Below are 11,104 nucleotides of genomic sequence, written 5' to 3' on the forward strand. Positions count from 1 at the left end.
AGTCATATTTGTACTTGCTTTGGAGTGACCTGAGTGCTTGTGTTATGTGGTGGATTCTAGCACCCAACAGGCAGCTTACTGTAACCTTTTCCTTGTTCAGTCTGGTGAGCGGGACATCAGTGTGTCTGACTATGGAGTCACCTATTACAAGTGTATCAGGCATGTTGTTTGGCCTTAACGGCTGTGACTGCTTGGCACACTGACTTTGTAAACTATGTACTGCATGTGCTATGTTTTGAGGTAGTGGTTGCTTGGGTGTCTGCTTTGGAGGCCTCTGTTGTTTTGGTAGATTTTTAATTAGAGCCTCCGGGAATGTTTTTGTGTATTTATGCGTTTGGTTTGCAGTTGTGATAGGTCTATGTGAGACTGGGTTTGTGGTGTGTGTGGTTACCTTCTCCTCCTGGCTGTTTTTGCCAGTACTGAGTTCAGAGAGCTCAGCCTCCAGTTTGGCTAAATAGTTGCATCTCTCACATATATTTGTACTTGTTGGGGGGAGGAGGGGGTTGTCTGTGTACATGAGGGAGGTGTAACATTGCCTCAAGATTCCCAGATTCAACATGTTGTAGCTGGCCTTAAAGGATTTTATGTGTGGCCATATTTTTTTGCCATAATACTGATCAGCGATTACTTCCCTTTTTGGGTTTTGCTCTATCATGTAGTAGCTTCCTCCTTCTCTTGCATGGTTTGGTAATGGCTGGGGTCCACCAGGCCAGGTGCCTGCGTGTATGGGATTGGGTCTTGGTTTTATTTGGGAGTGCATAATCCATGCCTTCCTGAATGTGTTCATAGAATGCATTTATAAAGGGTTCTGAGGTCTGGCCCATATTTTCCACAGGCACAAGGCCTTTAATGGATTCCACCTCAGTTTGGAGGAGTGCAACATTTGCTTTACACATGTTTTTCACTGTGGTTTTCTGCCCAGGGACTGGGGGTCAGGATGTGAATATCCAGTGGGATTACTCTATGGTCTGATCTTACCAGTGAGGGATACACTTCTCATCTTGGGCATAGAGTACCCATGTTGCTGATTATCACATCCAGTATGCTTACCCCTCTTGTGATATTGGTAAGTTGTTCCATAGCATTTTGGTTTATGAATTCTAGGAAGCTTTGGCCTAGGGTGTTGGAGCTAGTTGTTTGGAGAGACCTTGATATTTTCATGTTGTTCTGAAGTAGGCCAAGTGCGGTTCCTGGAGTTAGGAGGGTGGTCTGTAGCAGGCTACTAACTGGGAGGCAGTTTTAGCCACTGTTACTTGCCCGTGGATAGTCCATGCTGCTTCTTGCTGTGGCACCAACCTGGGGGTGTGGTTATCCTTGACAATTATTGACAGTCACCCTCCTTTTGTAGTTTGTTCCATGTTTTGGGGCTGTAAAGCATGGTATGAGGTGTAACCTGGTAATGTTAGGTTGCTCTTGTGAGCCTTGACCCAGGTTTCTGTTACAGAACAGATATCAACATTCTCCATGCTAAGGAGAGTTTGGACTACATGCATCTTGCAGTTTAGACTTCTGGCATTGGGTAGCATTACTTCATAGGTATCACAAGGGATAAGAACCTAGGGGGTGGGTTTGTGTTTTGAGCCTTACCTATTCAAGGCACGGTGGGGGTGGCAACAGCCTTTGCCAGTATCCAAAAGACCAGGGGTGATAGGTGCAAGCTATCCGTAGCAGGTGGAGCATTGTGTCTTGCTCGGCATGTCATCCCAGGCTGACAGGCATTGGATCCCCTTTGACTAAAAGCAATACTTAAGCCAATTATTGTAATTGATCATCTTGTCTTCATATTGTGGCATTATGCTTGGTGAGGGTAGGATGTTAGTCAGGGTCATCAAGTTTGCATATACTACATGGTGTTACATTGCTTAACATATGGCAATCATGCCTCAGGTGGTGCTGCAGGGCTGTCTATGTTGGATGCACATACTACACTCCCTGTACATGTTTGAAAGCTGGTTGTGTCAACTTAGGTATCCCTTTTACTATAAGTGTGAGTCAGAGAGAGGTATCATTTCCAGGGTTCCTACTGAGCCAGTGTATGTGCTATGTGTTGCCTCTTTGCCAAGGCCAAGGCATACTGGGCACGCCTCCTTCTGCCTACTGGGGCAGGCTCAGGTTGTTCCTCCTCAGAGTCACGCCCTGCCTGTGATGGCCTTGGCAATGGTGGGGGGCTGTTTGGCCCAGCCCTCTGCTGGTCCTGCTGCAGCTGTTTTAGCAGAATCATATTATGTAGCATAGCACATACCATGACAATTTGGGTACATGTAGTTGGTGAGTACTGCAAGGCTCCACCAGATGTGTCCAGGCACCGGACCCTTGACTTGAGCAACCCAAACACACGCTCGATTACATTTCGTGTTTGTGCATGTGCCTCATTATGGCATTCTTGTTTAGGTGTGTGTGCGCATTTCTGATGGGTGTCATCAGCCACGGCTCCAGCGCGTAGGCAGCATCCCCCACTAAGTGAACATGTGGGATGTCCCCATTGGCAAATGTCTGGTACAGCTGCGTCAAATGCCAGATATGGGAATCATGGTAGCTTCCAGGGCAGCCAGCACACACATTCATTATTATGCCCTGGGCATCACACACGACTTGGCAGTTGATGGAGGGGAAGCCTTTGTGGTTAATGTAGGCCCTGCCCCACTCACCAGCTGGTGCTTTGATGCGTATATGCGTGCAGTCTATTGCACCCACTACCTCAGGGTATTCCGCTATTTGCTGGAAGAGAGGCATATTGCTGGCCAATACCTCACAGGAATTGGGGAAATATACATGATCACCGACATGTGCTGACATGGCATCCAGGAACTGGTGCAGTACCCTGGATGCTAATCCCTGTGATATCCCCATCATATCACCAGTTGGTCCCTGGAAGGTACCAGTTGCTAGTATCCTTAGGCCAACACATACCTTGGTTTCCACTGGGATGGGTTCCCCTCTGTTGGTTCTGTGTGTGAGGTGTGGCCTGCACAGCTCAACAATTTGCTGTAGGAGGTCTCTGTCCACTCTATAGTGCTCCACTATCTCCAGCTCATGTAACCCCTGGTAGGTGACCCTGGGCCTGTACACTCTTCTCCGTCTCCTCACTGTGGGTTGTCCAGCAGCATTTGCATAGTCACCACCCTCAGCATGTTACATATGTCTCCTTATAACAGCTATGGCAGCCCCTAGCATTTTTGGTCTGAGTGAAGCTTTTTCAGTTTTCACTTCTAATAGCTTACTCCTCTGTTGCAGTGTCTCTTGAGAGAAACATACTGCACTGTTGTTTGCAGAGTTTTAAGTGCTGGGCTGGGCTAGTGTTCTGCCTGTGTAATTGCCTGCTTCTGATTGTTTTCACCTGCTAGCTCTGCCAGTATTCCCTGCTAGCTTCCTACTATTTCTTCTACTTCCTTTTTCCTTTCTGTTTCCTCAGGGGGGAGCAACGAGCATACAAGCGCAAACACGCTCACAGCGGCCAACACGCGCGCACACATGCTTAGACGGACTAGAATCTGCTTATTCGGGTTAAACCGCATGAACACCAGCGCAAACAAGCTTACAGGTCTTTAAACAGGCTCCTACATGCTTACTCCAGCTTAAACGCGCACTCTCCCAGCAAGAAACTTGGGTGCTATCCATAGTGTACACCTTCCATTTCTTGGCTTTCCCATGCCTACTTGTTGACACTCCTCTTTCCATGATGTGTCACTGACATCTTTCACATGCCACTGTGCTCCAATGAGCTTCATTTCTTTCATACATACCCCCCTGTGATGTCACCCATCTCCTACTCTGTTACTCCCCCTTATCCTACTCCTACACTCCAGGGAATGTGCTCATTTGCTATGTTACAGTGCGATTCACTATCCTACCACTCATTTACATAGGATTGCCTACTAATGCTTAGTTACATGTCTTACACTCAGCTTTCCCCCTTAGCAACCCCTAATCGGTGGCCATGTTGTTTTCAGCCTGCTATTCCCTTACATTGTAAATTCATGCTTTGCATAAAACCCACTTTGTGGGTTTTAAATTTTTATTTTTCTGTTTTTTATAGCGCAGCCCGTTTGCGCGGCGCTGCGCTGTTTAAACACTTTTATTTCATTTTTGCATCGGGGTACGTTGCCAGTGGCCACATATTTGGCCATTGGCATGCTGCCTGGAACATATGCAACCTTTATTTGGAGCTGACAAGGCTCCACTGTGTTATTTGCAGAACGGTACTCAGTTGTCAACTGAGTACATTTCTGCAGATAACACGGCTCTTACACGGGCATGTTTCTGCTTCCTGGATCGCTAAATTACCTCATTTGCATGCCTTTCGGCTGCAAGTAAGGTAATTAGCATATCCACACCCTGTCCGTGTAAGAGGCGTTTTAGGTGCTCTCTTACACGCAAATACAGGCTGTTCCTGGATCGCTATGGCTGCATGGAGTCTTACACTACTCAGACTCCGTGCAAGCCATCGTGAATCCTGCCCCATATTTTGTGAAAAAGGTAGCAGGACACACTAATTTCTTTGTATTTGCAGGTGGATATGGTAACACACAGCAGCAGTTTTACAATAAGGAACCAATTCACTTAAAATTAACACTACAAGCAGAAATGCATGACCTCAAAAGATTTTAGTTTGGTCAGGCCAATCTTTGCCTGCTAAAAAAGGGTATTATTTAATGCACACTGGAAAATATTTAGTTTTTGTGCAGTTTATTTGCAATGAGTTAACACCTTATGAAAACTAACATGGCTCTACTTCATAGTCATTCAAAAATGTTATAAAGTTCTTGTTCCCACTCCCCAACTTGAATCAAGCTGAGTTTTCTAGTTCTTCTCCACACATAGGTACATCTTTGTCATAAATGCAGTTCTGCTAATTCTCCAAGTATATCTACAGATATTTCCCTATCAGATTGTTTCCAATAAATTTCTGCCCGATATCCTCCAACAGTTCCTGATTTGTGCATGACAATAGAAGGAAGCTCTGTGGCCATCATCTCTCACAATGAGTCTCTTTATCTTTTATATTAGCTACTGTCTCTTCAGTAGACCTCCCTACAGTAACTTTTTTCTACATAGCCCTTCCTTTTTATAGGAGTAGTGTGTGTAGTGGTCTCATTCGGGATAAATGCATGGGTTCTTTCCCATCCACACCACCCCATACCAGTCACTAGGGGCCACAGTACGACACACACACACATATGTATGTGTCTATGTACTCACTATAGTCTATGTATTTGTGTATGTATACTGAAAATTATAAAAACATGGCAGTATGCTGTTATAAAAACCATACAAAGTGTTCACCCTGCAGACCAAATAAGGGTATGAGACCCAAACAGCACAATTCCAAATACAATGTTGAAAGTATATCTACAGATATTTCCCTATCAGATTGTTTCCAATAAATTTCTGCCCGATATCCTCCAACAGTTCCTGATTTGTGCATGACAATAGAAGGAAGCTCTGTGGCCATCATCTCTCACAATGAGTCTCTTTATCTTTTATATTAGCTACTGTCTCTTCAGTAGACCTCCCTACAGTAACTTTTTTCTACATAGCCCTTCCTTTTTATAGGAGTAGTGTGTGTAGTGGTCTCATTCGGGATAAATGCATGGGTTCTTTCCCATCCACACCACCCCATACCAGTCACTAGGGGCCACAGTACGACACACACACACATATGTATGTGTCTATGTACTCACTATAGTCTATGTATTTGTGTATGTATACTGAAAATTATAAAAACATGGCAGTATGCTGTTATCCTTGCCCATTTTCAATGCCAAGATTTGTGCTTTACGTAACAGAATATATGTTAGGAATGGCAACAGCATGTGCTGAAGTCTCTGTCACAGCCAGTGCTCGCAATTTGTGCTTCACAGCTGTCTGCACCATTGGAGAAGGTGCAGGCAGCGTTTACCACTACCTGAGAGAACAGATAGTGGACAGATAGTGGGCCATTTGGGAGTGAAAAAGGGATATTGAAAGGAAACTAAGCAAACTGAGTCATCAACATGTGGAATCCAGGAATGTGTAAGGTAGGTTTATTTCTGTGGACACAAAAATGTGTGTAATATTAAAATTATTAGCTATAGGGACCTTTTAGTGCCCTGTAAGGATCATATTAGGGCTGTCTCATGCTTTATCAATCTGGTAGCAAGCCACATGTAATATTATTATATTATGTGCAGCAGAGAATTCTGGGTTTGAATTAGATGGTTGATGACCCTAATATGCAACCCTTTAACAAGATTTGGAACTCCTTAAAATGGGAAGTGTTGGAACATCCCTCCTTATTTTGAAGTGATAATCTAGAATGAGTTGTATTGTATCTATGTTGAACACTTTATCCTTGTACACGTTATCTGTTCTTTTTCCTTCTGCGTTCATACTTGTGTTTACCATTGCTGCAGATGTATTACTTAATATAACTGTTCTCAGACATTCGCCATAAGCCATAAACTGATGAGAATTAAACCATTATAGAGGTAATTTTATCACTAATTAGATGGTTATGTCTCCATTACTTTAACAAATGATAACATAGTTCCTTCATTTTATTTCTTTTCAAAAATTTGCAGTCCAGTTTTTTTTTTGTTTCCTGTACTGGAAGAAATTGGGTTCATCTGCTGTATTTCTGAACAGCATTAAACAACATGTAATGCAGTCTTTTTTTTACTACATACTTCAGCATTCTGAGATAATCTGGAATTGTTGAACAAATATAGGTGACCAGTTTTGCCATTTGCCCTAATAGCTAACTCTATAGTACTGGATCAAATCTTAATTGGATGTGCTTTGACTGATAACTACTGCAGGCAGCACTCTCATTCATTTACTTTAGTGATAGCATTTTAATAAAAGACATCTCAGTATCTTAATAGATTTGCTGGTGTGCATTATGCTGTTGCTAAGTTCCTAGGTCAGCCTGAGATGTGTTCCTGTACGTCTTCTCAGTTGCTCTAATGACATTGTTACAGTTCCCTTGTCCTACCTGCTTCTGAAACTGAATGTGGTGTTGGCAAACAGTCTTTTATTCCCTACAACAACCTGTGCATTATGTCATGTTTAAACTGCAGATAAATTGATTTAAACCAATGATTGCTAATTTCTTTTTCAAATTGTGACTTCTGGCACCCATCTACCTCCTTTGTCTAAGTAGTAAAGTACTGTAAATTGCCTATGTCCAGGAACTTAAAATAATTTACTATTATTTCTGTGCAGTGCTGCAAATTGTTTCTGAGATTTCTAACATAGTTAAAGAAGGTTTTCTGGTTACCCTTCACCTAGTTGGTTATTCTTTTACCTCATATCTGGCTTTGATTGATTTGATCAGGGTAACGAGCTCCCTATTAAGTTTAGCAAGAGTGTCCTTAGCATCTTGAGAGGTAAATTTATTTTTGCAGGCAATATGTTTTCTTTTATTACAGAGCCTATTTATATTTGGGTTTGACTAAATGGAATTATTCTTAAATGTGGCTTTCTATTTACTTCAGAAGTGGGTAGATGTGCCTATGCAGCTATTTACATGTGCATAGGATTTGACAGTAAAGGATTCCACATAATTCAGGCCATTGCTTAGTTTTAGTAGATTAACTTTAGCATAATCTCCGAAAACAGAGGTATTGGAAGATGCTTTTGGCTTCAGTCTTCTAATGAATGTGGCTGATTTGTGGTCCAGTTTAACTATGGAGAAAGTGACGGACACCAAAGTTGTCCCATATTATTAAGGACCAAGTCCAGGATTTTATCACTCCTGTTTGGGTAGAGACGAACTGATCCAGATATCCTGTACTGACGAAATCCAGAACTGTATGGGAATACATACAAAAGGATATACAAGTTTCCCAGTTAATGGAGGAATAGTTGATTGAAGTCTCCTAGAATAATGGTGTTGGCTTAATGCATAGGGACACCATATTAGTTAGGTAGGAGATGTGGACTGATGTGGTACATTGAGGGAACCTATAGTTAGGTATGACTGAGTAAGGAATTTTGTTAAAGCCAAGTTGGATGTAGAGGAGTTCCATGTCATTATCTCACCTAGCAAGTCTGGAGATGAATTGTTCTTTAAGAATATGTAGACACCATCACCCTTTCATCTAAAGTGGTAGGCCTGAACTTGTGGCAGGTGTAGACATTCTGCATTAAAGGAGTGCCATCATCGGTCTTGAACTAGGTCTCTGTGGTGATGCATATACAGATGTTTTCCAAGGGAAGGAGTGCTTGTAAGGAGTGGACTTTTTAGCTTAGGCTCTGAAAAGGAAATTAGTTATTTTCTAATTCACGTAACTATAGAATTCAGTATAAAAACTGTAAATGTTTCTGAATGCAAACACACTAGTTATTAAAGCAGCATCATGGTAGGGAATACTTCAGTACGGAAAGATTCAACTATATACATAGACATGAGTTCCTTAATACCTTTCTGTCAAAAAAAAAAAAAACCGCCAAAGTTCACACAGAGTTTAAAACTGTTGTAACTTAGACAAAATCTATTTATGTACATTGCCAAAGCTGGAATGAGTAAACAATGTAAAAATATGTAGAAAGGAGGATAGTTTGACAAAGTCTCTAAGGGAGGTAACATACCCCTCAGCTGTCCAGGTTTTTTGCAGAAAGTCCAGTTTTTTGCCCCATATTCCTCCTAAAAAGGATTGAAGTTGCTAAATAGTTTTAGACATCATACCATTTAGAAAAATGCATACCAACACAAATCCTGTTAGTCTAGCAATTTTATTATAAGTTCATGAAAGCAATATTTATAATCTGTCCCTGTTTATTTTAGGCTTTGTCCATATTGCTTGCACTAAGATGTTGAGGTGTGTGTGTGCATGAGAGACAGAGAAAGAGACAGATTCAAAGAGAGAGACAGATTCGGAGAGAGAGAGAGATGCTCTAGTTAGGTCTAGCAGGTGGAATTTATTTTCAAGTGCATTTTCAAGGAATTGTGAGCTTCAAGGGAAGCAAAGGTTACTACTGCTCATGCTAAGTCTGATTAAAATGTGCAACTGTTTTGTTTAGCAAATGGTATCATTATTATGGTATAGAATTTTAAAAGCAGTGTTAGCACAGCAGGTAGCATACTTGCATCTTGATGCAAAGGGCTGTAGGTTCTATTCCTACAGCATGTACATTTGTATTTTAAAAGGGTATGGTACTGCAGTCTTTAGTATGTCATCCTTTGGATGAGACACCTAATAACTATGAATCTGTTTTTCAGCTTGCCACCCATTCCTTATTGCAATATACCAGCTTACCATTTCTTTTAACGTAACATAGGCAATTTATTCAAGGGCAACAGGCACTGAATTTGTAAATGAAACACTGAAATATAAAGTTGTTTTCTAGCAACAACCTCTTCATTGGTTTCAGCGGGTTGGCGGGTGCAGGTATAAAGCTCATCAGATGTGTAAATTTAGCTTCATACGTGCAAAGAATAAAATGAGTAGGAAATGGAAACAACAAAAAAGTCTAGAAGACTGCCAACAGCTTTTTCCACCGACATGCACTTAAAGAAATGAGATCAACGTTGCAAAGATAACAGTTATGGATTCTACTAGACTTACAAATCACAGTTCTGACTTCTAGTACTAACAAAATAATCCTTTAGCTTAATACACCACATGATAAAATTGCTACAAAATATAGCTGAACATAATTAAGAAATGTGTTTTTTAAAACTCCGTTACATTCCGAAACGTATATCTGCAATACTACAAAAATACCTTTGAGACAGATTCCGTAGTCATTTTAACAATAATACGTCCGCTTAGTGATACTCCGAACAATCGTTGTCAATAATGAAGTCTCCTATTCTGTAAAAGTTTTTACTTCAATTCCCGCGACTCCCAATTTGCAACCATTGAACAGATGCCTACAAACAGAATAATATGATTGGTTGTATAGTCACTTCCGGGTTAGAGAGTGTCAATTTTAACTTAGACTTGGGGCAATGTGTACAGTGACAGTTTAGTGGTTGTTTTTTATTGTGGTGTCTGTTTAATAAGACTTGTTTAATGGTGTCAAGACTGAAGATGTGCTAGTATATCTTCCGAACTGGAATCATATTCAGGGGAAATATAAATATTGTTCACAGCATGCTATGGCTTGTCATTTTCGAAGGTCAATAGCTGCACAGGTAGAAGCATTTTTTTCCATTTTAGCTGTAAATGTATATATATTTTTTTAGTTTATAAAGTCGTACACAAACACGCTGTCTTTTATAGAACAGTACAATTCATGATTTCGGTGTTGACGGTTCTTGTTTCTCAGTTATGGTCGCATGTTTTGACAAGCTAATTACCGCGTCCACGATCCACCTAGCATGCACGTCTGATATATTGGTAGGTCTCAACCTTCTATCTCCAAAATGAGAAACACTAGCCCCCATAATGTGGAACAAATGGCCAAAATATGGAACACGTACAAATGGCTTACTAACAACTTCAGTTAGGAAGGTCATAAGATGGTTAAGATATGCTACTTTTACTTATAAAGATATTTTAGTGAATTTTAACAGACCGTTTCAATGTGGAACTTCGGGGAACATAACTTTTTAAGACCCCAGATGAGGTACGTTCCTTGTAATGAGGCACACTTGAGAGGTGTGTATATTGCAGAGCCGAGTGAAAGGAATAAATACACACTGACTTTAGTAGAAGACGTTTTGGGCTATATTAATAGAGGGGTTTTGAAAAGAATAAATGAGTGCGGTATGAAGGAAAAAAGGGGCAATTATTTGGGGTATGTAGTGGGTTGTCAAATGTAACATATAAGAGGAAGGCACATATGTATGAAAGGAGAGTGGGAAAATAAATTAGAGTATATAAGGAATCGAGGAAGAATGTAATTGGTAGGGTGAGGGGACAGAAATTTGCTGGGAGGGATAAGGAGGAGAAGTAAATAGTTTTCAGATAAATAGGTGAAAGGCCTTTTGAGAGTGCAGGAAGAATGTGGGAAGAGAGTTGAAATGTCAAGTCAGTGGTATGAAATACTGGTTAGCTTCTATTCTGGCCATCATTTTAATTAATGGCAAAGGAGGGTGAGTTCCAAGTTTTGAAAGTGGTGGTTAATTGAGAAAGAAAAATTGTCAGATGGAAAATATAACTGGAAAGGAGATAGA

The 11,104-nt window shown here is 41.0% G+C and overlaps 2 protein-coding genes across 2 annotated transcripts in view; one reads left to right on the forward strand and one right to left on the reverse strand.

The window, feature by feature from the left end:
• Window positions 1–9,856, reverse strand: part of ORC3 (origin recognition complex subunit 3) — a 1,128,136-nt gene extending 1,118,280 nt beyond the window's left edge. Inside the window, exon 1 of the mRNA XM_044069085.1 lies at window positions 9,708–9,856. Within this exon, the coding sequence (XP_043925020.1) occupies window positions 9,708–9,731 (24 nt within the window). The 5' untranslated portion in view covers window positions 9,732–9,856. The remainder of the gene's footprint in view (window positions 1–9,707) is intronic.
• Window positions 9,857–9,908: 52 nt separating this feature from the next.
• Window positions 9,909–11,104, forward strand: part of RARS2 (arginyl-tRNA synthetase 2, mitochondrial) — a 443,458-nt gene continuing 442,262 nt past the window's right edge. Inside the window, exon 1 of the mRNA XM_044075298.1 lies at window positions 9,909–10,120. Within this exon, the coding sequence (XP_043931233.1) occupies window positions 10,085–10,120 (36 nt within the window). The 5' untranslated portion in view covers window positions 9,909–10,084. The remainder of the gene's footprint in view (window positions 10,121–11,104) is intronic.

The sequence above is a fragment of the Protopterus annectens genome, chromosome 1.part0 (assembly GCF_019279795.1).
Source record: "Protopterus annectens isolate FY-2018-M chromosome 1.part0, PAN1.0, whole genome shotgun sequence".
Taxonomy (NCBI): Eukaryota; Metazoa; Chordata; order Ceratodontiformes; family Protopteridae; genus Protopterus; species Protopterus annectens.